The sequence below is a fragment of the Apodemus sylvaticus genome, chromosome 4 (assembly GCF_947179515.1).
Source record: "Apodemus sylvaticus chromosome 4, mApoSyl1.1, whole genome shotgun sequence".
Taxonomy (NCBI): Eukaryota; Metazoa; Chordata; class Mammalia; order Rodentia; family Muridae; genus Apodemus; species Apodemus sylvaticus.
Window position 1 is genome coordinate 20,666,923 of NC_067475.1, and position 26,615 is coordinate 20,693,537.

At 36.4% G+C, this 26,615-nt stretch overlaps 1 protein-coding gene across 1 annotated transcript in view; it reads right to left on the minus strand.

Annotated features, from left to right (window-relative positions):
- The window catches only part of Unc5c (unc-5 netrin receptor C), a 197,347-nt gene that overhangs the window by 116,957 nt on the left and 53,775 nt on the right, over positions 1-26,615 (minus strand). The window contains exon 2 of the mRNA XM_052178827.1: positions 23,292-23,513. Coding sequence (XP_052034787.1) covers positions 23,292-23,513 — 222 coding nt within the window. The remainder of the gene's footprint in view (positions 1-23,291; positions 23,514-26,615) is intronic.

A 26,615-nucleotide genomic window follows, 5' to 3' on the forward strand; every position in this document is an offset into this window, starting at 1 on the left:
ATTTTCACGACTTTCGTTTAACATAGTATTGACTGATAGTCCTTACCAGAATAATCAGGCAAGAAAAAAGAAACAAAGGAATCCTGAAACGAATCCTGAAGTTATACTGCCTCATCTTAGAAAATAACATTATCTTGCATATAGAAAATTCTAGATTACACCAAAAAACTGTTTGGATTAATTAACAAATTCATTAAAGTTTGAAAGATATAAAATTAACACACACACACACAAATACACACACATACACTCATACACACATACACACATACACACACAGATACATACACACATACACACACACACACACACACACACACAAATCAGTGCTGTTCCTATACATTGACATCAACCTAAAAACATGAAGTGAGCAAGCCCAATTACCATACTCATAAAACAAACAGAAAAGAAATTATTTAATATGATCTTAAACAGCTTTTGTAATAAAAGTTACAAAAGATCAATGAAAAAGATACAAATGAACAGAAAGATATTATATACTCATGGATTAGATAGATTAATAGTGGTAAAGTATCTATACTCCTAAAATAATCTATAGATCCAGTGCACTCTGGGTCAAAACAACCATGATATCTTTTACAAAAGGAAGACCACAATTCTGGAATTCATATAGAACCAAAGAAGACACCCAAAGAGATCTATGAAGAAATACAAGAAACTGAAGGCACTAGATTATGTACTCCCAAGTATACTGCAAAAGTGCAGCAGTAAAAACAACATGGGCCTGGCATGAACAGACACATGAGCCAAGGGAGACAGGGAGGCAGAAGCAAGCTCATGCCTTCATAGTCAAATTGGCTTTCAATAAAGATGCAAAAAATATACAGTCTCTCATGTCGAGGTGACCTACATTCGTAAAATGACTTTTATTGCCAGTTTATACTGAAATTTTGGTAGTTGTAAATCTGTAAATGACAATATAAATATCTGATATGCAAGATATCTGACAGGAACCACAATCCACAGGTTGAGAACCAGTGGGCTACACTCATGGGTCATTGCCATCCAGAGAAACTTCCTCCTGGAGCGGATGGGAATAAACACAGAGGCCCACAGCTAGACATTATTCAGAGAATGAGTTATCTTAGGACACTTAGTCTTCAATGGGGTGTCTACATCAAATCCCTCCTCGGGGCTTTGGAAACCCTGTGAAGAGGAGGCAGAAAGAGGGTAAGAGCCAGAGGGGATGAGAGACTCCAGGAAAGCAAGGCCCTCTAAATCAACATGACTGACATTCGGAGAAACTCACAGAAACTGAGACAGCATGGATAAGCTCGCATAGTTCTGTACCAGGTTAGTGTTTTTATGGGGTTCCCGAGTGTGTGAACAAGTGGGTCTCTTCCTGGGCCCTTTTCCTTCTATTTGTTTTGTCCAATTTTGATGTGTTAGCTTTTGTTATAGTATATTTATATTATCTGATATTGCCTTAGAAGTCTAGTTTTTTTCTTTTCTAATGAGAAACTGAAGTGGAGTAGATCTTGATGAAAGAGAAGATAGAAGGAATGTTGAGGACTAGAGAGAGGAATTCATAATCAGGATATACTACATGACAAAAAAAATCTATTTTTAATAGCAGGAAAAATGTCTACCTTGTATGAGTTATACCTATTCTCTGAATTACTTAAAACATAAAACCCAATAGTTAACAAAAGCACAGAGTTCATCTACCCATGGCTTACAATGTAGTTCTAGGTAGTATTGTCCATATTGATCTACTTAATAAGAATGAATACAGTTTAGAAAATTCTAAAATTTTTTGAAGAAAGATAGGGCAAACTGAACTCAGACTGACCCTGGGGACAATGAAGACTTGGAGTATTTGAGGTTATCATTGAAGCATGATTGGGTACAAGGGAATATGGAGGGATGTAAGACAATTCAAGAAGAATGGTATGGAGGGGAAGAACACGGATGATAAAACAAACTGACCCTTAGATGTAGAGTAGCTCACGTGGGCTGTGGGAAGAAGTGACTGTTGGATGGGACAGAAGACAGATTCTTGGTGAGCTCTGAGTGGCAGTGTGTGATGTGTGGTGTGTGGAACACAAAGACTGGAAATTATAAATAGATGAAATGACATTTTCAAAAATGGCACAGGCTTTAGGAAGATTAATCTGTGCTTACTAGTAATTTGTTATGAAGGGAATTTCAATAATTTTCATTTTAATTATTATAAAAATTGTTTCAGATCTATCCCCCTGCATTAAGTCATTTATCAGAAGTGTTGAGATCTGGTGGTTTGTTTGAGTTTGTTTGGTGACCTACTGAAAACACTGATGATGGAAAACATGCATCTACGTCAGGAGTAACAATCATTTGCCCTGCTGGCCTTTCATTCAGCACTTAGTCCAAATGACTTGAAATCAAGCAGTAAGAGCAGTCAGCCTTGAGTAACACCTACTTCTAACAGTCCAGACTCCACATACTTTCTTGGGGGTTTGTTTCTCTTAAAAGGAGTTTGATTTCTATTCTTAATAAAGCTTTAAAAAATAAACTGTAAAATTTAATGTATCAGCTTCCTTGAGAGTTTTCTGCAATGGAACCAATACCTATCAACTACCCAAAGTAGGGATTAATGTGGGTAAGGAGAATAATTTTATTCTGTATTTGTACAAGGCTTCTGGTAAATCTTAAAGATATTAAGAGTTGATTTTCCCAACATAACATGACATTATCTGCTTATTTATTTTAATCTTGTTGGATTGTGAGAAAAAAGATGTCAATAGAAATGAAGTTTGATACCAGAATGAAGTGATTTTTTTTAAGATTTCTGCTTTCAGCCAAGTTCTCTGGAATTTTCCCAATCTCTGGAGGCCTAACTATTCTAACATACAGGGGCATTTTCTTGCATGATGAATGGAAATGTGCTCACAGTTCCCTGATTCCTTAAGTCCCTGTCGAATAACACATGGAAGGCAGGACCTTCAGCCACTGGATTGGAATCTCTGAGTAGGCTAGTTATGAATAATTATGGGCAGAATACACAAACTGTATTTAAAAGAAGTTATAAGTGAGGGAGTAGAGTCAAGTCTTCTAGAGTTTCTACTTTCCTGCTGTACCACAGTGGTAATAGCCACCAGTTATATGCTGTATCAGGTCTCAAATAATGCCCAGAACATAGTAAAGGCTTGTAAAAAAATACTGATCAATGATAAAAAACATTCCCCAAAGATATTCTTTCTCTTTCTCTCTCTCTCTCTCTCTCTCTCTCTCTCTCTCTCTCTCTCTCTCACACACACACACACACACACACACATACACATATATATATATAAGATGTGCCATTATATTTTAGAGGTGAGAAACATTTAGTCTTCATAGTAGCTACATAACTTTAACCTAGCCAGAAAAATGGAAAACAAATCGTATAATTTAAACTTTGAATATGGCAGGAAGTTACTCTAAAATTCAGGGAACATATAGTGATCATACTCTTTAGAGCCTCCATCCTGTTCTGTAACAGCTGAGAAAATAAGATTTAATGCAGTGAAAAATATTCTTTTCATCTCCCTTTTTAAACTATAATAACTATAATAACACCATTATAATTCACTAAATCCAAGAAGGACAACATCAACCTGAAACAGGAGCTTTAAAATCCAATTATTAATTAATCAATTGATTAATTAATTAATTTGTTTGTTTACTTTTGCAGGGAATGAGAGATCACTATGTGTACTGTTATTTCACAAATATCAAAATCCCTATATTCTGAAAGCCTTTTTAATCATTCTAGAGGGAAAGGTGGTTTACTGAAAATACCACCACTAAGTATAATGTACTTTTTCATATTTTCTTTATTAATAATGTAAACATTTCTCTGTTGTTCTGCTGATCCTATTGCATATATTTTTATCTTTCATATTTAGATTTTGGTCAACAAGTTTTAAGATTGGATAAATAGAGAAGATAATACTGACGCAGGCTTGTTGGTAAAGCTTATTTTTAATTACTGTGTATGAACTGTTTCAGAGCATGCAGTCTGGGAGAGATATGGCTCAACCTTGTGTTCTTCTCTTAACTAAATGTAGGACTTTGGGGGAAGTCCTTTGACTTATTTAATCTAGCTTTCTTCAAAGGGGCAATGTAATTCCAATTCCCAAGTCAGTGAGTTGTTGAAAGGTTGGGTTTGTAAAATTCTTAGCGTAGTAAATACAATGTGAGTTAGCCAATGTGGTATTAGCAGCTAGAATATTTTCATCATTTCCTACAGCATCCCCGCTGGGAATTTGCACATTCCCAGAAGCCTGGCAGCTCCTGTCTGACAAGCTTTACTCTGCTTTGCCCACTGCCCTTCAGTGAGCCTCTGAGAGAGAGGAGTGTGCTCACATCGGCTCTCAGTGGGCTCAGCAGAGCAACAGCAGTTCACTAAGGGTAAGAAATGGTCCAGATGAACTTGCAGACGATGGGATCTGGATATGAGAAAGAACGAGAGGTCCCACTGTGCTATAAACGATCAGGCTGCTCTTAGATGACAAAAATGGATTCAGTTTAAAAGAAATCACAGCATTGTTATATCATTATTCATGAAATCACAACGAAACTTGTATTACTGTTTTCTTTACTGACAGAAGTAAATATAGAAAAATTGTCCTCTACAGTAAAAGGAAGAAAGCCTGGCTTTGGGTTCTTGCTTGGCTGGTACCATAGATAACTTTGAGAATAGACCATGCTAGATTTCTCAGTTCTTAAAATATTCCAAACTAAGCTGTTACAATAGATGTAATTTCCAAGTATGTCTTATAGGAGATTTGAGAAGAACATGAGAAATCTTGAAAAGAAGCTACTTCTACAGGTAGACTGTTGAGCAGTCTTCCAGTGCTAATTTTTATCCTCCCTTTGATATACTCTGCCACATTTTCTAGTTTGTTCTGTTCGGATATGGCCATAGAGCAATGCTAGTATAAATAGCACAGAAGTGCATGTGGACTTTTTCTTGCTGAGCCTTTGGGAGAAGACGGTGGGCCTCTACCTTCTGGTATTCCTCCTTTCACAGACATAGCAGGCAGAGGGTGACTAAGTCATGCCAATAGGGATTGCAACATTACCTCAACAGGTCTCCTACAGAAGGCTACCATAGAAACAGGTACTTGTTCTATTATGCCTGAGCCATTTCATCTTCTGCAATATCTGAATGTTTGTTAAACATTATGAAATATAAACCCTTAAATAATAAAGACCATAGGAACTTAGCATACATATTGCTTAGTACCCAAGAGATTCTCAAAATAGATGAAGAAAATGCAACTCACACAATGTTTCTGGAACTTGATTAAAAACTCAACACGAGGTTATTAAACATTTAAGAAATTAGAGTAGTTGAGATCCTTGTCAAATATCTAAAAGTTTAATTTTTTTCTGATATATTTCTTTTTTTTATTCGATATATTTTTTATTTACATTTCAAATGATTTCCCCTTTTCTAGACCCCCACTCCCCGAAAGTCCCATAAGCCCCCTTTTCTCCCCCTGTCCTCCCACCCACCCATTTCCCACTTCCCCGTTCTGGTTTTGCCGAATACTGCTTCACTGAGTCTTTCCAGAACAAGGGGCCACTCCTCCTTTCTCCTTGTATCTTATTTGATGTGTGGATTATGTTTTGGGTATTCCAGTTTTCTCGGTTAATATCCACTTATTAGTGGGTGCATACCATGATTCACCTTTTGAGTCTGGGTTACCTCACTTAGTATGATGTTCTCTAGCTCCATCCATTTGCCTAAGAATTTCATGAATTCATTGTTTCTAATGGCTGAATAGTACTCCATTGTGTAGATATACCACATTTTTTGCATCCACTCTTCTGTTGAGGGATACCTGGGTTCTTTCCAGCTTCTGGCAATTATAAATAGGGCTGCTATGAACATAGTAGAGCATGTATCCTTATTACATGATGGGGAATCCTCTGGGTATATGCCCAGGAGTGGTATAGCAGGATCTTCTGGAAGTTTCTGAGGAACCACCAGACTGATTTCCAGAGTGGTTGTACCAATTTGCAAAGTTTAATTTTAATGTCTTTAAAATACCAAAACATTCAGAAACTCTTTTCAAAACACTAGGCAATATATTCAAACTGTCACTTCTGATATGAATGTTGAACTGTGAGATATTCTGTCATTAATTTTGGTTACCATTATCATTCTTTTACCACAAACACCTTTACATGTTTCTGTGAAAGATAACTTAAATTTGAGAGAATGGAAGAGTAATACCTGGTGTTGAATACTGTTTGCAACTTGTAGTATCACTGTGTTACTTCCACTCTAATGTCAGAAAGAAAATGGAAATAAATTTATGGTTTCCTTGACTTCATTTCCCTGAGATGTTTATTTAACTACTGAACCGGCAGCTTTAGTCACTTGCTTGCTTATGTTTTCAGGCAAAGTTTGTTCTCTGCCTTTATATATGTATGTATGTATGTATGTATGTATGTATGTATGCATGCATGTATGCATGCATGTATACATACATACAAATGTATTCTCTTCAAAGGATACATTCATGTAAAAGTAGCTAAACAATTTCCAGAGGAAGAACACTAATGCAAACTATTTAATACATGTAGGCAAACTTGTAAGATGTGGAATCATGATTAAAGAATTCAACATCAATAAGGATTATAATGCTTCATGATTCACTGGTTTTAGTCAAGGGAAATGATTGCATTGGAACATCCAGTCTCATTCATATGTACAAATTGCTGGAAACACAGCTGGAATTCAGCATAAAGTGGATATATCTCAGCTAGTATGTTTGTGCTTAGATCATTCCTGTGTACATTTATATGCATATTATTCATCTATAATTTTCTTTTTATCTGCAAGAAGGCATATGCATTCTTCATATCCAATTATATCCCTTTTTTAACTATACTACAGTCAGGTTCAACGTACTTCTGCACTGTTAAATAAATTGGTGGTTAATAAATGTCATTGGAAATATACTCAGAGGTAAATAATTAGCGGCTGTATCTAATCATAAGTGTACACCCAGTGTATATGTTTACTCTCAGAATCCCAAGAAAGATAGCTTTACTTAGTGTATGCATCCAGAGAATAAAAGAGTAGTAATTAAAGATCAGGCTTGTAACAGAGCCTCCTTTATAACTCTGAATACATATGTGGCATTCAACAAAAAAGTTCATGACTGTTTAAAATCCTCTACTGCCAAAGAAATGCCAAATGATGATCGGGATCAATATTTCCATTATGATTGTTCTATGTCATAATATGTCTTATGTTGTGGATTCATCCTAATAGTAGGCAAATCTATGGGACATTCAGGATTCTTGCCTTCCCCTGTTACCCTCTTTAAAGCACATGTGGAACTTGCTGTTTGTCACTAGCAAGGTGATATGATGAGGAGACGGGAAGGAAACTACAGATAATATACAAAGAAACCTATGTGCCCCCTGAAATATACTAATAAGACTGAGGTTGGAGTGTCACTAGAATGGAGCTATTAAGATGGCAATATAAACACTACTGTCTCTTTCATAATTTTCATATGCCCATTACATTCTACAACTTTGTAACTAAAATTCATATCACTTGATCTATCTTATAAGTGCCACTTTATTCTTTCTCGAACTATCCTGCTATTCAGTAGGATTTCAGGTTTGTTGTGAAAATCTCTCATGTAGGTGAACTCCTAGCAATGCCTTGAAGTATCATCTCTATTGACACCTTGGCTCCAATAATGTTGGAGGATCCCTAGTACTTCAAATGTCTTTGATAGAAAGCTTAATGGTTGAAAAATAAACCATAAGGTGTCATTTAAAAAAAAAAAGCTGAAGTAAAATTGAGAAGGTGAAAGAGGCACAGGAAGTCTTGCCAAAGGTTCGTGTTTTACATAAAGCTGCAGTTGGGACACCACAGAGGAAATCTCTGTACTTTTTATTTCTGGTTCAGAGGATTTACATGCTCCTTCTAATGATCTGGGCCTTCAGCTCTTGATAATGTATCCCAGTTCCCAGCTTAGTGCTCATGCAAAATTGAAGCACTTTGGAGACAGTTTAGTGGCTGCAGATGAATCTCAATGTGCGGGAAAAGGCATAATGGCTATTTAGCACTTGCTAGGAGAAGCTGAGGAAGTCAGGGGGAAAAATCTATTGAACTTGAGCCATCTGGGAAGTCAACTGAGAGGGGCTACATTAGCAGTGTGTTTGCATTCCCATTGTGCTGCTAGCCAAGCAAAAAGGCACGAGTGTGTATGTGCATTATGTATGTGTGTGTATGTATGAGTGTATATGCATGTGCAAACCTGTGCATGTTTCACCTGTGTATGGGCACATGGTTGAGCATGTGAGCGAGTGAAGGCTGTTCTTTGCACTGGCATTTGGATCTGGCTTTGGCAACTACATAGGGAAATTGTGATCATGAGAGTTGTTAGGCCTTGGTGAGATGGAGACTGGTACAGGGCAGGGTTGGCACAGATGCAGTGGCCATGAGGAAAATGAGGTTTAAGTAGGGACAGAATGAGCAGCTTCTTTCCTGTCCCTGGCTCAGAGTAGAGCATGGAAGATCATAGGCGCTTAGGGAAGCAGATACCAAACACAAGAAGACGATTGCCATCTGTTACAGCTGTACTTAAAAATAGGAAGCAAAGCAGGAGAGCAAGTCAGGCAGGTACTTTTTTGCTTTGATGCTCGACTACTCCTCCTTACTGTGACTTTGCTTAATACATGCATGTTAACTTTACCATTGCTCATGCAATGCTTTTCCAACAACAATGTCTCTCTCTCGTTTGCTGGTTTTCATGCTGGGTTGCATGCCTGTTTAAATGGAGAACTTGAGATAAATAGGCAAACACACCAACAGCAGATAGAAGAAAATATCTGCTCTGTTCCCAATAAAATATTAATCATGCTAAATGGTATACCCCTATCCCCAAAAAGAACATCTATGCTGGGATCCCTAGAATCTGTGAATGCAAATTTGTTTGGCATGTGGGCCCTTTTAAAAACCATCATCAATAGAATACTACTGTAACCACCTGGATTGTCTAGGTGAGCACCAAAGCCAACAGCAAGTGTCCTCAGAGAAGAACCACAGAGGATAGCCACAAGGGAGAAGGTGACATAAAAACTGAATCAGAGGCTACACTGATGTGGCCGGTCACTCAGAGATCGTAAGCAACTACAGAAGGATGCCTATTCCTCCTGAGTCACTGACGGAAGAAGCCTGGCTCTGTTCAATTTCAGACTTCTGGCCTATGAGAAAAAGAAACTTCAGTTGTTTGAAGTCACCACATCTGTGCTAATTTATGACAGTAGGCCTATGAAACAAGCACCGCAACTGGAAGCACGCCCTGTCTGTCTTCTCATACAGAGTGGCCAAGGGCGTCTCACGGAGCAGAAAGTGAGGACAAGATGTCTGCCAGGAGCTGTTTTTTTCTGGTTTCACAAATGACCCCAGAATGGGTGTGGAGAGGCAGCTTCTTCTTTAACATAATCCCACACACAGCACACCACTGCGAAGGACCCTCCAGGTTGTAGCTGTAAGAAGAGGCATAGGGTTCATTCCCTGCCATCCCTAGTCTTGCCCTGCTCAGCACATGCTCCTGGGTTTTTCCACACAGATTTTAATTCACTTCATATTGAAAGCCTCCACCTTCTTAAGAAAACAGCTTGTTGTCCCTCTGTCTCCACAGTTTAGTAGGTACAGACAAGGGTTACAAAACTGAAGAAAACAGAGACTTTCTACCTCATAACCCTCTTAAGTGTTACACAGGTTTCACGAATGTATTTATTGGACTGGAGAGAAACTCTAGCAAATGTTAGAACCTGTCTTCTCCCTCTGGTTACTCTTGTCTATTTTGGCCTTTTTTGTTTCCTCTACATGAGATATTCTTTATAGCATCTCAGTTATTTCTCTACTTTCAGTTCCAAGACAAGTTCCCAATTCATTCATGTTTTTGAATAGACTATATGCACATACACTTCTTATACAATACTCTTTACAACACAATGTCTCTTGCTAGATGGTTTTCAAGCTGGGTTACATGGCTGTGTCGATAGAGAATTTGAGACAAATGGGGAGAGATACAGATCGCAGATATAGAAAAGTAGCTACTCTGTCCCCAATAAAATAATTATCATTATTATGAGGGCTTGTGGCTGCTCTTATTCCATCTTCTTCTGCCATGTTCAGTTGGTATCCTCTGGAGGCCTGCTGTTTTCTGAAGGGAAATGGAAGAGGATTGGAAGGGGAGGTGGGGGGAACTGCCAGGAGTGGAAGGAGTGGAGGCTGCAGGGGGTATTTATTGTATGAGAAAAGAATACATACATACATACATACATACATATATACATACATATATACATACATATATACATATATATACATATATACATAAATATATGCATAATCATTAGGACATGGGATAAATAGCACATAGGTGTCTGAACACATGTTCCCCAGTGGTTGCCAAGTGAAATGAGAATTAATAACACTGTTTTATTAGTGGTTTTTTTTTTTTTTTTGGATGGTTGGTGTTTTGGGTTTTTTTTGTTTTTCTCTTTCGTTCACTGTTTGGGAAATTTGTTCAGAACAGATTGTTATAATCAGGTTAAGCCTTTGATGAAATTATGAGTGAATACAAGATGTCTCTTTTAATATCAACTGTTGTGGGGTTTTGTTGTTGTTGTTGTTACTATGCTCCCTACAGACTGTGCCTGTTTTTTTTTTTGCCAAATACACTGATGTTTGGCAAATGGTAGCTATTGTGTTATGCACACTGGCTTTGTGTTGCCAAACGTGCTTCGTGCTTTACAGAGGAACTGGCAAGAGCGGCTATTTGAACAGGCACGAGGGGAGAGATTTGGGACTAGCTGGCTAAGGGATGACTCAAGATTGCTGGAAAGTTGTGCCAAAGACCAGGATACGATCTAGTCAGGTCGTTCTTCCTTCTGCTAGCATTAGCCATGGAGGGTGGAATTGCCTAACTATAGCTGTTCTCTATTCCTTCTTTAGAGGGTCCAGAATATCTTAGACAAGGAGAAAGAGAAACTACTATCAGTATCTTCACACATTGTTGGGAAAATTGTGTGCACTTAGAATTAATAACAGAAACTTGGACGAACGAAAACAATTTATCTCTTCAAAGAATGAAGAACAGTAGTTCGGGCTGTAGTCTTATTGTCATCTGTTTGTTTATATGTAGTAAATAAGTTTAGACACTTTAATTATTGTTTATGTATATGTGCATAGTTGTGTGCCTGTGTGAATATGTTCAGGTATGTATGGCAGAGAACAATCTCATGTTTTGCTCCTTAGATATCAACTACCTTGTTCTTTTAATTCAATCACCACCCTGAGCCTTTGCAATTAGGCTGGCTGTCGGGCTGAGGAGTCACAGTGTTCGACTGTCTCTGCCACCCCATTGTGGAGATTACTGGCACACTCTGCCATACTTGGCTTTGTTTTACCTGGGTGTGGAGCTTGAACTAGGTCTTCAAGCTTGTGTGGTAAACAATTCACAGATTAAGCCTACCCCTAACCTAGGAAAGAATATTGAATTTACAGATAAGATTCTGCGAGCTTCAGTAAGCTGAATTTCTTTTTTAAGAAGAAATTATTTCTTCTGTAAGTACCTTAAACAGGATGGTTTATCTGTCTCATGTTCTTTTCCATAAAAAGAAAGTACAAGAGACTTTCCTTAAACTCCCATTTCACCCTCAAGGTTAGATAGGGAGAGAGAGAGAGAGAGAGAGAGAGAGAGAGAGAGAGAGAGAGAGAGAGAGAGAGAGAGAGAGAGAGAGAGAGAGAGAACTACATGTTCCGACAATACTGTTTTTCTACTTTGAAGTGGGCATTTTTAAACTGGAAGGCACAGCGGACGCATGGTTACTGGGCAAATGGCACCATCGCCATAGCAACACAGTCACTAATGTTGTTCTCAAAGCCCTGTTTGGATATCAAGTAACCTAGATGAAGAATGTCCTTGGATACCTGCTTCTTATTGTAGCCCCTGGGTGGGCATAAGGGGTGGGATTTCCTTATTTTTCCTGGATTTATGAACACACATACACATAGACACAAATATAATAAATTTGACAACATATTGGTATACATGCATATTTTAGATAATATTAATCAATGCTTTTGTCTTACGGAAAAGAGGAAAAATGGATGTTTTCGAGTTTTTTCTTAATTCTAATGTGAAATGTTTTTCTTGCTCTAAAAATATTCACTATACACAATTTTAGAAAATCTTTGGTTTTGCTCTAATAAAACACAGCTTGTTAAAATTGCACAGAAACATGTCATGATTCCGTACCTTAACAAATCATGCTGTAGTCACATTTGTTCAATAAATGCATGATATTAACATTTTCTATGCAATATGAAGTTTAGACAATAGAAATATTACAGTTCTGCAAATGTGCTATAGTCTGGGTTTGTCAGGTATAGGCAGACTTTATAATATTGAAAATCTCAAAATGATATTTGAAAACAGAAATGGAAAAAGTGAACAGAAGGAATCAAAGCATGCAGTCGAAAAAGAATGCCAGGCACTCACTTTTTTTTGGAAGTCTGGAAAACAATAGATGCACAGGCCAGGCTTGTGCACAGTATAGGAGCTCAACTGATCTGCCTGGTAGGGGCTTTCTTTGTGATAAACTGGAAGTAGAAATCAGAAAACAAAACTCGAGTTCTGAATTTGGCAGAAATCTATTTTTGAGGTTGCAGTTGAGATTTTTGTCAGCCATGTTAACTCATGTGTTAAAGACTGATTTGAATGAATGTGAAATAAATATCAATCAACTAGAAACAGTAACCAGGCAGGAATCAGTAGAAGTGTCTAATTCAGGATAACAGGTTTTCTGTTGTGGTGATCTGGCAACTACTCTCTTGTGAAGTTATCAGATTGACTCTGTGGGTAAAACTTCTTGTATTACATGGTTCTTTATCAATTTTCTATTTTGATTTACCCAGCCCTGGGGCTAGCTTTATCATGCAAAGAAAACCCAAACTGTTAGTTTTGCTACTCAAATGAATACCCCTGAGAAGGAAGTCAAGTGAATAATAGACTTATATTCCAAGATCACTTATTTTCATTGGCAGATGTCTATGTTATACATAGCTGTCCTTGTGCTTGCAGAGGCAATATAGCCTGACTCAAATTTAAAAATTGTGGTATGGGTTCGAATATACTTTCCAAATTTTATGCATCATGATACAGAAAGTTAAAGCTTTCTTTACACACAGCTTCTTTTAAAAATATTCTCTCTGGAGAATGGGAGGGGGAGATAGAGAGAAGGATTGTGAGAGGGAGGTGACCAGGAGAGGGGCAATGAGTGGGACATAAAGTGAATATGAAAAAAACCATAAATTTTAAAAAATGTTCACTCTATGAATGAGGGCTGAGCTTATGATGATTATGAAACACACCACATACTATGATGTACAAAATAATTCTTCTTACAGAAGACTGAGATGATTAATATGTTCATCAAATCATCTTTTCATGAAACAGTATGGATAAATCCACCATCAGAATATTCACTGAATTTTTGTTACCTAAATTTAGCAGAGTGAGTAACTGTAATCTCCCCGAACACATGTTTATTGACCATTTCTTCTTTTGCTGTCTTTTGCTTCTATCTTTGAAGATCACCATTTTGCAAATAGTAAGAGATAGCATGTCATTCTAATTATAAGACATATGATAGATAGATATATCAATAGATATAGAGAGAGATAAAAATATACAAATTTTACATAAATATGATTTACGGTAAACTGTTTTTAAGTCAAAATGCTTGAATATTGTTTCTTTCTCATAGGTTAAAGTATTAATGGTACAATTAATATACACAGGAGCAAATGAAATTAGAATAAGTAGAAGCAAGAGAAATTACGACACATTAGTGTCATTTTTATAGAAAGATTCATTTATATTACTCCCTGAGTAAACTTCTTTAAGAACAAGAAGGATTCTGATAGAATCATGAGGCAGGAAACCGGTTTGAAAAGTATGTATGTCCTTCAATATATATTTATTAAGCTAAGTATCCAGCATCAAGTAATCATGGAGCTGGAGCAGTAAAAATCACAGATACTAGTTTTCTTTTCATACAACATGCTCTTCAAACTGTAGAGAAAGTTGTAAATTGCAGAAGTGTAAATGACAAGTATCCCTCCTAAACATTAAAAATTACTAAGGGAAAAATGTCACCAGAATTACTTTATGAAGTTCCATGTGACATAGTAGGTCCATGATGTCAAGATAATAGAAAATCAGATGTACACTTAGTTTAATGACAAACTTGAATCATGTCAAAAATGCCTAAGTTAAAATAATGACTACCATATGTCTATTAAGTTGAAAACCTTATGATTCTTTAAGGTATAGAAATATAACATAAGAGTATATGTGTAATTTAATAAAATCTGTATAACCATCCCTCATTTTCCCTTGACAATGTCACACAACAGTTCTTGATTGTTTCCCAGTATGGCAGTAAGGTCTCATGATATTTTCATACAAGTTCACATGCGTAATAGCAAACAATTATTCTCTGAAATAGAATGTAGCATGTTTTACATGTTGAGATTCATATTATATGGTTTATACAGACCACCTTTTACTTACGTTCCTTCAAAAAATATGCACAGATAGGTGAATGGATTGACGTGGGAAAGAGCTTTGAGGCAGTTGTTAGGTCAGCTGTGTGTCACTCAGACATCTTTCCTTATAAATGAGTTTGGTTAGGTACTCCTTGTGAGAAAGCAGGCACTCAACAGACAACCAATAGTCCCGTACCTTCTTAGTTTTCAGATCTGAGAAATAACTTTCTATTTTTATAGTCTACTTGACTATAGTATTTCATTATAGTATCTCAAGCAGACTGAGACATCTTTATATTTTCCCCAGAAGAGGAATAAAATTATTATATTTTTAAAAATGTTCAACTACATTTATTGATTTATTGATCTGTTTATTATTTTACAAATTAGCATCCACTAAGGTAATTCAATGAATATATATATATATATATATATATATATATATATATATATATGAGTAAAACATTAAGCTGGTCCAGGGGTGGGAGAAAGAATCTATTAGGATAACACAAGGGAACTTGGCGAGGAACTGATTTGAGAGTATCCCTCAACAGAAGAGTGGATGCAAAAAATGTGGTATATATACACAATGGAGTACTATTCAGCCATTAGAAACAATGAATTCATGAAATTCTTAGGCAAATGGATGGAGCTGGAGAACATCAAACTAAGTGAGGTAACCCAGACTCAAAAGATGAATCATGGTATGCACTCACTAATAAGTGGATATTAACCTAGAAAACTGGAATACTCAAAACATAATTCACACATCAAATGAGGTACAAGAAGAACGGAGGAGTGGCCCCTTGTTCTGGAAAGACTCAGTGAAGCAGTATAGGGCAAAACCAGAACAGGGAAGTGGGAAGGGTTGGGTGGGAAAACAGGAGGAGGGAAGGGGTCTGATGGGACTTTCAGGGAGTGGGAGTCTAGAAAAGGGGAAATAATTTGAAATGTAAATAATAATATATTGAATAAAAAAAAGGAAATTATTTCCAGGAGTACATGATCTAATCTATGGATGAAGGAAAAACATTCTAGATATTAATTTTTATTTATTGGTATGAATGTGTATGTTTTTATGTATATGGATTAACGTGTGTACATCATATGTGTAGGGGGCACATATGCCAAAAAGAATCCTGGGAAGTCAAAGGCGACCTTATGGGTCACTTCTCTCCATACTTCTTTAGAAGATCTCTAAAGATAGAGTGCATATCATTAGATTTTCATGGAAAACACCTTTACTTTTACAAAGAGCAATCACTTGACACTATGCTTTAGGCTTATAACAACCTGGATATTAGACTGTTGCAGAGATAAGCTGTGTCTAAGAAGTGGTAGAGACACATTCACGTTATCTAGCAGATATATAATAAAGTTATCTAGCAGATATATAATAAAGTTATCTAGAAGATATATAATAAAGTTATCTGGCGGATATATAATAAAGTTATCTAGCAGATATATAATAAAGTTATCTAGCAGATATATAATAAAGTTATCTAGCAGTTATATAATAAAGTTATCTAGCAGTTATATAATAAAGTTATCTAGCAGATATATAATAAAGTTATCTAGCAGATATATAATAAAGTTATCTAGCAGATATATAATAAAGTTATCTAGCAGATATATAATAAAGTTATCTAGCAGATATATAATAAAGTTATCTAGCAGATATATAATAAAGGCTTATGCTCCATGAGTAGAGGTAAGAATTTAAAATGGCTAGCTTTGAATCTTAGAGAAACACCTTCTTCATTTCCCCCCTCCTTTAAAAGGAAGCCTGCATTGTTGTGAAAGGAACAAAGAATTTAAATCAGTAGGAGGTAGGTGGAGAGTTTGGAATTCTAGCACCTGAGAGGCAGAAACAGAAAAATTCACAATCAGACAGGGGTGTGTATGAAGTTTTAAGCTAGCATGGACCACTTAGAAAAGGGGAAATCATTTGAAATGTAAATAAATATATCAATAAATTAAAAAAATAGGAAAAAAAGAGTCTATTTCTTTGGTTGGGGATGTAAATTAATTAATTAATAATTTTAAAAAAGAGTCTATAAAAAAAACCTAGAAGGCTAATTTGGGGAAGAATGTATATTTGTTGATCTTGTTAGTTGCTAAAGTAAGGAAGAAGCTACAATAACTGCTTATTGAAAATATCATCCTAAGTGCGGTAACTGAGTCACAAAAGAACACACGTGGTATATATTCACTGAAAAGTGGATATTAAGCAAAAGGCTTGGCATACTCATGATGAAACTCACAGACCATATGAAGCTCAAGAAGAAGGAAGACCAAAGTGTGGATACTTCAGTCTTACTTAGAAGAGAGAACAAAACAATCACATAATCATGGGAGATAGAGGAGGGAGAGACCTGAGAGGGAGAGAGGAGGGGAGGGAAAAAGGAGGGCAGGATCACATTTGGGGGGAGACTGAGAAGTATAGACAGTCAGGAACTCAAACAGAGGTGTGTAGCAGAAGGGGATGGGGAACTGGGGGTAGCCACTAGAAAGCCCCAGATGCCAGGGAAGCAAGAGGTTCCCAGGACCCAGCAGGGGTTACATTAGCAAAGGGGAGATAAAACCTGTAGATAATATATCCAGTGGTTAGGCATGGCCCCCATCTCAAAAATACTAACACAGAATTGCTTCTGTCTAATGAAAATGCAGAGACAAAGAGTGGAATGGAGACTAAAGAAAAGACCATCCAGAGACTGCCCCTCCTAGGGATCCATCTCATCTACAGACAACAAACCCATATACTATTGCTGATACCAAGAAGTGTTTGCTGAAAGGAACCTGATAAGGCTGTCTCCTGAGAGGCTCTGTCAGAGCCTAACCAATACAGATGCAGATGCTCATAGTCAACCATTGGACTGAGCATGGGGACCCCAATAGAGAAGTTACAGGAAGGACTGAAGAAGCTGAAGGGGATTGCAACCTGATAGGAAGAACAATATCAACTAATAGGACCACCCAGAGCTCCTGGGACTAAACCACCAACTAAAGAGTACACATGGAGGGACCCATGACTCCAGGTGCATATGTAGCAGAGAACTGGCATCACTTATCTGACATCACTGGGTGGGGAGGCTCTTGGTGCTGTGGAGGCTCAATGCCCCAGTGTAGGAGAATGCTAGGGACAGTTGAGGTGGGTGTGGGTGGGTGGGTGGGTTGGTGGGGGAGCACCTTCATAGAAGCAGGGGGGAGAGAGAATGGGATAGGTGTTTTTGGAGGAGAAACCAGGAAGCAAGAATAACATTTGAAATGTAAATAAATAAAAACAACCAATTAAAATATATCAGAAATAAGAACACAAGAGGAGGAAGAATAATTCAGGATTGGCGCGGGACTGATGTGTCTGTAGCAGGCCCTTGGTGAGATTTGGAATAGAAGCAATCTACTTGAATGTGTGCCCAGCTAGACGTTCTCTGTGTTCCTTTTTTTACCTTCTTGTTACATGTTAATGTCAAGAAGGCATATGGCAGCATGGAGAACATACCACAGCTGGCTTCGTGGATAGGCCTGGGGACTGAACTCAAAGCCTCAGACACACGAGAACCACTCTGTCACACACAGATGAGAGCCAAAGTCATCCTGTGCTGTTTCTGCCTCACTGTGTGGCTTGAAGGAATTATCTTCTTTATCCTGCTGAGCCTCAGTTTCCTTGTTCATAAAAGAAGCACCCCGAATACACATCTCATGTAAGATGTATGGGATGCTTAAGGAGTATAAGACAGAGAAAACACTCACTATAAGGCTCAGAGCACCTTTGATTGTGGCATGTCGGTCTTAGTTAATTTGAGAGTAATTAAAAATGAAAGGAGGAAAAAATCTAACAGATTATTAAAATTTCAAAACCACTGTGGCTTTCTTAACTCTGCCCTCCCCCCTCCCGTTACTTCTTGGAAGAAGAAGAAAACCATTCGCTTTCACATGGTGGATTTTAGGTGCCATGGAAACAGGGGTTGAAAAGACTGAGTAAATAGAAAGCGACCAGCTGAGCCTGAGTTTTTTCTTTGAAATATAACCATAAATTTTTGATCGGACCAACATTTCTATGTGATTCGGAGGTTAGAGAGATGGCCCAGTGGTCAAGAGCACTTGATTCTCTTGCAGAGGGCCCGTGTTTGGCTCACCTGCGTTTATAACTCCAGTTTTAGAGGATCACATTCTTTCTTCTGGACCACACAGGCACAAAACACAGGCAAGGCCCATGCAAGTATGCAGGGAAAAGATACAGATAAAGACAAATAAATAAATATTTGGCTGTGATATTACTGTGTCACCAGATGAAGAATTTCTGAATACTGTAAATATGTATCACAGTTTGTAGTTTCTTCTGTTTCTTGGACATAGAAAAGAAAAGCAACTTAGTTTAAGTGGTGAAAAAGCAAACAGTAAGTGTAGTGAGGGCTTTAATGAGTAGACGCCATTTTGACCAATGATATAGTTTTGTTAAATAGGTGCCAATAATCCTTTGTTTCATACCTCAGAGGATGAGGGAGTATAGAATGCTTCCAGAATTTAAGAGGGGCTCTATTACTTCTTTTTCCCATCTCTCGTTGGTTTGAAAAACAGCCTCAAGATATAGCCTAGGGTGACCTTGAACTGACTAGGTTTCCTAGGCTTGCTTAAAACTGATAACAATCTGCTTGCCTCGTCTTTCTGAGAGCTGGAATTGCAGATGTAAGCCACTAGGTTAGGAGTAAGTGAACGACTTCTTAAGAGCTCTCTTCTTCAAAGCGTTTATTAATTTTTCAATGTGAAAGTATCTTTGCTAAAGACTTTGTTAAATGCAATTAATTATGCTTAGTTGCTAGGAAATGTGATTGCCACTAAATATGCTTGCATGTGTTGTTCTGAGGAAGACATAACTATAAAATGAATGTGTTTGCAATGACTTTTGTCTGTTCTGTCATTTAAGGAAAAATGTGAGGTTTTGTTTTAAGACACTAAAAACATTTAAGTTTTGCAATGTATTTCAAGACTAAATATATTGTAATATTTCTTGCTTTATAAAAACCCATCATGGTCCCCTCAACATAATAAAATCAGAATGTTAAAGTATAGAGCTAAGGACCCAAGTTGCAGGTGAATCTAGTTTTATAAAAAACAAATAAACAAACAAACAAAACCCACAATGAATTCTATTCCCATTTCATTTTTGCAGTGTTTGGTCTCAGAAGATGGCAAGGAACTCTAATATAAGAGAAAGAAATTTCTACACAGTTTGTCTAGATTGGGGATTTATTGTTGCTAGCAGAGAGCTACAATAATGTGGTGTAGGCTGTTCAGGGGGTTTTATTATTTATGATGAAAATAATATATTCAAAATACTGAAAAATGTCAAACAATAAAAGTCTCAAGTCATTGCCCTAGATTCTTAGCTGTCAGCATCTTGGTGTGTGTTTTTGCAGAAGGTTTCAGTTGCTATACAAAAACATGTGCATCTCCCTTCTTTGCAGAGCAGCAAAATATAGTAGGAATGCTGGGTTCCATATTTTGAATTTTGTTCAGTTTTATCTGACAGTAATTACACAGTTTCATCAGTGGAAAAACTTCACTTACAAACAACAACAACAACAACAACAACAACAACAACAACACTATAGTAATCAATTCTAAGAATGAACATAATCAACAGGGCACAGTAGACAACTTGCAATGGTAAATATTTGTTTATATCCAGAATTTTACTTGTAGGAAGTGTCCCTAGACTCATTTGCCTGGTGGAAGCAGATATATGAATTTCAGTATTGGTGCTAATTTTATAATGGCATTGCAATTTGTGCCCCAGTAAAAAGGTCTTTAATCCATGTTTTCAAGTAGATAACATCTCCTTAGATGCTCATTTATAATTAGCATTCCTTTGCCTAGAATTACATGTTCTAATGTTGGTTGGTTTTCTTCTGGGTGCTAGTGCATTTTATGAAATACAATTTAAAAATATTTGCATAGTAACTAAGTTATCTCTTTGACTCATGTTAATCAAGGTTGCTATAAGTTTTTTAAAGTATCCTCCTTGGCTATGTTTGTGGTACTTTAAAATTCAATTACATAATGGTTTCCTTTAAGAATTCTTTATTATGTGTTTTAATTTAAAAGGCTTGGCTCTCCCATTACTGAAATTGAGTAACCAACCAACAAATGGCCAAAATGATAGTAGTGATGATGATGATGATGATGATGATGGTGGTGGTGGTGGTGGTGGTGGTGGTGGTGGTGGTGGTGGTGGGAATGAAGATGGTGACATCACTCTATAACATTTAGAACTTACTTAAAATAATTAAATAGGATACATATTTGGTGTATCTATTCTTTTCCTTCCAACTTCCTGTCTTGCTATCTCAATGCATGTAGTAATCGACTCCAATTTAACTGTTATAGAATCATCATATTCCGGAAGTTTTTAACTATTTTCTTGTTTTATCTAACCAAATTTTAACTGTAGATCTGCATTATATCTTCTGAAAAGATCACACCTCTTTTAATGTCTTTTATTTTTTGTTTTTAAAGATTCATTGACTGTGTTTCTATGTCAGGTTGCACTAAGCTGTTAGAAGTTATTGTACATTAAAGTGTGGTAATCTTACAGAATCACTTATAGGTGGCATGTATCTCAAAAATATTTATCATGCATATTCAAGAAAAATATATACATGTCTGCATGTGTATGTGTGTGGGTTATGTTCATGCATAATTATTTTTATAACTAAGTAGAATTTGAAGATGTTCTTTCTAAAGCTGGCTGTGTACTTAGTGGTAGATCTCATGTCCAGCATGCATGAAGTCTGTGATCTATCCCCAGTACCACAACGGAAAAAAATCCTTCAAATTTCTTAACTTCATAACGACATAATTTCTTTTACTTTGATATTCCAAATGATGTACCTTGTTAATTTGAATTGGCTATCTGTACCTAGAAAAAATAATGAGTTACACTATTTTACAGCTAATTTACTGTATTGTCAGTATTTGTAATTTTTTATTTGAAACTGCATAAATTTTCCATATATACAAAATTATGCCATATGTCATAAATGGCAATTTTCTGCTTTCTTTAGAACTTTTATATATCTTAATGATTTATGCTCTCTAAGATGCTTACTAATAGGTTAGAATGATTCTCTCAGTACTAGCTTCTATAGATGCCTTTTTATATGTGTCTAATATGGCACCAAAGGATAATTGCTAACTTAGTTATAAAGTTTCATTTAGAAATAAAAACCAACAAACTTATACAACATTTGATTCTCTCTCTGTTCTCAGGTACTGGAACATTTCCCTTAACTCTCATGTATTCATCCTGAATTCATGTGTGTGTGTGTGTGCGCGCGCGCACATGCGCACATGCTACTAACATATGGGGGGAGTTATCAGAAGTGCTGAATACCAGACATTTCATTTTTATTTATAATCTTCCCACATAGACAATTTCATTAATTAAGACATGCCTAAATACATTGATTCTCATGTTTATATTTGTGATACCTTGCACTCATTGTTAAAAGTCTTTGCATTTGAAATCTTCAGAAATAAATGAGCTGATGTCAATAAAATTCAGTTCCTTTGAGATTTTTGTCAACATCTGGAAGAGTAATTGCTCTGAGTAATTAGATGAAGAGGTGAGGCATTTCCCTGATGTAAGCCAGCCCATGATTGGCTAACCAGTGTTTTCCGAAGTCAGCAGCTTGCAGTCAATGACTAGTAGATGAACAGCAATTACATAGGGCTGCCACTTGATTTCCTGAAAACACTTATACTATGCACATAAATGTTACACATGTTTTTTCGAGATGACTCTTCTCAGTCGATAGCCTACTCTATGCCTTTAACTACCATTTCTTCCATTGATATTGTTGTTGGGGATATGGAATATGCTGTTCTGTCCATGATTCATATTAAGCCAATAGATAGGCACACATGGCAATTATTTGCAAATTTGAAACCCTGAATCTGCTCTCTGTATATAGAGATGTATGTGAAAGATATGATGTAAAAATGTTCCTCATTTCTGTCATTTTAATTCCTTTTAGCTTGGAAATGTTGGTTAATAATGTCTTAACTCTACAATATATCTTAAAGCCATAATGTCACATATTTATATCTGAATGTTTTAAGTGCTATCCTCCCTGCTGGAGATGAAAACACTTAAGTCACAGAAGAAACGTTTCTGTCTTTCTAATTAAGGGAAATTCAAGATATTGCATAACCATCTTTCATTGGTAATTGTGAAATAAAACATCACAAAGTTTCACTGATAGCAAATTTTCAAAGAATAATTTAAAATATTCTATAAAATAATATCAAGTATGTATGCCGACCAATGTTGGACAGTGATGTCACCAAGTACAATGTGTTCTCATTTGCACATAACCCCTGGATTGCAGGAGATTTATCTTTGACTTCTGAACAAGTGAAATTCAAAGATATCATTTGCCTGGATGTTTAACATTAATTCATCCTATTGATTTATTATTATATATCTTATTGAACAGTTACGTAGCTCATCAACAATGAAGCATTTATTCTTGATGACTTGCTTTGCATTGTATAAAAGGAGATCATTAATTCTTAACCTAATTGATTCAAAGGATTTTGTCAAAGGATAATAACTCCATTTTCAGCCTTGCTAACTGAAGTCCTATTGTGACAACAGCACAGTGACGGGAGTCCTGAGCCACAATCCCAAACTCACCAGAGGTTTCATCTACTCTCTCGTCTACTGCGTGGTCCTTCTGATGAACCCACTCGCTGTTGCACTTGAAGTAGATCTGGGTAGCAGGGCTGGCTTTACAATTCAGGTTCACAGGCTTGTTCTTCACAATATAAGCTTCCTCCGGCTCAATGAGGAAGTGTGGCAATGGCTCAGGTGGGTCAGATGGAAAGGTTTCTGGGAGTTCATGAAAAAAGTCATCATCTGGTAAAGGAACAGAAAGTAGAAAATGGTCAACATATGGCAACTTGTCCTCTACTAGCTATTTGGTTTCAGAAAATGAATTTTGCTAAAAAGCATAAGTTTTGAGTGCTTGTTATGTGTAAAGTAATAGTTAGAAATATTGACTGGGTGCTCAGCAAATAACCTGAATAATTATTCTATTTTCTATATATGACAAAACTCAGCCCCAGAAAGAATAAGTTCTACTGAAAATATAGGCAATGAGTAGCAAATTGCAAAATGAAGTCCAGGTTCTTGTCACCAACAGAAGCTATGATCTTTACAAGGTATTATGTAATTCCCAGTGTATAAGGTTGCTATGAAGAACAGAAACAAGTGACTAGAGAGATGTCTCAGAGTGGCTAAAGGCACTTTTTTCTATTCCAGTGGATCTAGGTTCAGTTCTCGGCACCTACATGGTAACTAAGAGCCATATGCAGCCCCGGTTCCACAGAGTCTGATGTCCTCTTTGGCCTGGATGGGAAGTCCATACATTTGGTGCACAGATATTCAAGCAAGCACAACAGCCAGAGTCAAAAATAGATACTTAAACAAAAGCAATTTCTATTCAAAGCTTAAGGCTTGCTGTAAATCTTTCGCAAAGATCTGAGCAAAAACATTGGAAATGTGAATTAAAGTTCTTTAAGTCTAGTTGCAACTAGATCATTCGTTTCCAATGATACATTTGATTCTTTCATTCAGCTGAAAATATTCATTGAGACTAAAACTGTCTAGGCACTGGAAATCAGGGAGAACATGAATACCTAGTGCAGCCATGATAGAAATGCTATCTGGTCTAAACTTGAAATTTTACTTCAGATGTTTCATGGTATTATGTGACTGTTAGAAAATTATTTAACCTCACTATAAAAAAATTCATTTCTATAGCTTTGAAGATTGTCAAAAGTGCTCCTCCCATCTGATATTTCCACATCACTGAATGTGGAATCTAAAGTCTAATCTAAAATCACTGGAGAGAGTTGTACACTTTGAAGTCCCTTTGTTTTTCTTATCTTGAATTCCACATGATTTCAAGTTTGCTTTAATAAGGTCTAGTAATGTTTTATAAAATGCTAAGAGTGCTTCTATTGTGATATATATACACCTAATTATTATCTTTCTATGAGGGACAGAAAAGAATAAACTATCATTAGTTCATAAATATGCTAATATAGTGTGTTAAAACTTATGGCTCAAAAGTAAAAATATATATACTTTATAAATTCTCTGAAAATGCTCTTGTGCAGCAATAGACATGGCATGATATTGAAATTTAGAGACTGGCTATACAGATATCACCATGATAATCATTATATTATGCATTCTGTTGCTATCCCATTTTTGGGAGGTAGCCATTGTTGAAGTAGACATCTGTCCACTAAGAAATCTGGCCTGTGACTTTTTTCATCTAGGTCATGGGATAGCTTTCAAATAGTAATATCACACAGTCATTGCCAATCTGTTTTGGAGTAAAAAAGTGGGTCTACTTGAATCACAGTCAAAACCAGTTTTTGACGCTGCTTCATGATAGCTCGATTGCTGACATTATAGAGACGATGTCGGCTCTAGCTAAGCTTTCTTTCCTACTCGGTCTCCTTGATATACTTCTTTATGGTAAGGCTTCATTTCTAGTTTTTCCACCATTGATAAACAAGGACACAAGCTGTCAGCTTACTAAAGAATGACCTTGTTTACATCAGGTTCAGCTCCACTAGTCAATATGCAAGAGTGCTCAAGACTGCTCAAATAAACAGCTAGGAAGGCAAAGGGGCAAGGAACTGTACTATTGACAGATCCGTCTGCACAAATTTGATGTCTTGAATGCCTTACCCAATCTTTCTGTCATATTCAAAAACACTTCCTTTTATATGTGAGGTTGTACTAGGCTGATAATCAATAGAGCTATACAAAATGCCACACTCAAATTCTACTGAAGCAAGCCTCTTGTTCCATTATTATTCATGATAGCAAACAAGACGGTAACTCTAATTCACTCTCTTTTTGGATTGTGTTTGTACACATATGGACAAGGAAATGTAGTTAAAACTACACATTTACACAAGCAAGCAAAGGATAAAATATGTTCCAGCTACAGTTTTAAGTGAAGCTTGGTCCTTTAAAAGAAATGATTATGAAGTGCTTGGTAATTATATATACATATTTTATCCAGTAATGTAGAATATGTATTTGTATGTTTGTATACCATAGTATATATTTATGAACACTAAATATCACTTATCTCACCTAGCCAAAATCATGAATCTCTCTAATCTCATAGCTTTATTATAACTGTTGAGAAGACAAATAATAATTGGAGATGAGCAAAACGGCATGCATATTTTCATGGTCAGTGAAATGCAAACAGGAAAATTTATGATTTAAAAAAATTTCTAAAACACCTATGAGCAAACTAGTTGGGCATTTCTTTAATTTTGAGTTTCACCATAATATAATCATTACACATGAAGGAAATTAGCTCCGTGCCTTGGTTTGAAGTTTCATATTGCAGATTTGTCCAATTGCTTGTTGACACTTAGAAAGAAGTATAATAAAGAATCATTTCTAACATAAGAGAAAATATTTTCTTCATCGTATGGAGCTTGTATTTCTATTATATATAATTCTCATCTCCACAGAACCCATCTCTGGGTTCCTTTAGAGAGGTGCCTTTAACAGATAGTAGTCCTTTATCTTAATATTTCTTATGGTATCCATTTTGTAAATTACATCTTACAGCCTAGGTGAAATCACATTATACATTGTTTCTAGTACTCAGTTCAACTGTAGGAATGACAATTGGCCAAAATAACTCAAGACTTTGAGTTAGTAGATATGTATAGTGGAAAAAATACAACAAAAGAAATATGCTGATTGTTAGCAGACCCAAAGACTGTTCTGAAATTTCTACCTCTCCACTTTCAGGAGACACCATGTGTACTATACCAAACCTCATAAACTACTATAGATAATACCACATCAGTAATCGTAAGCAGGGCTAAGAAGATGCTTTCTGATTGTTGCTCCAGATAAAAATTCTAAGAGGCAGAATTCATTTGCTAGGTATCATATATAAATATTTTTTCA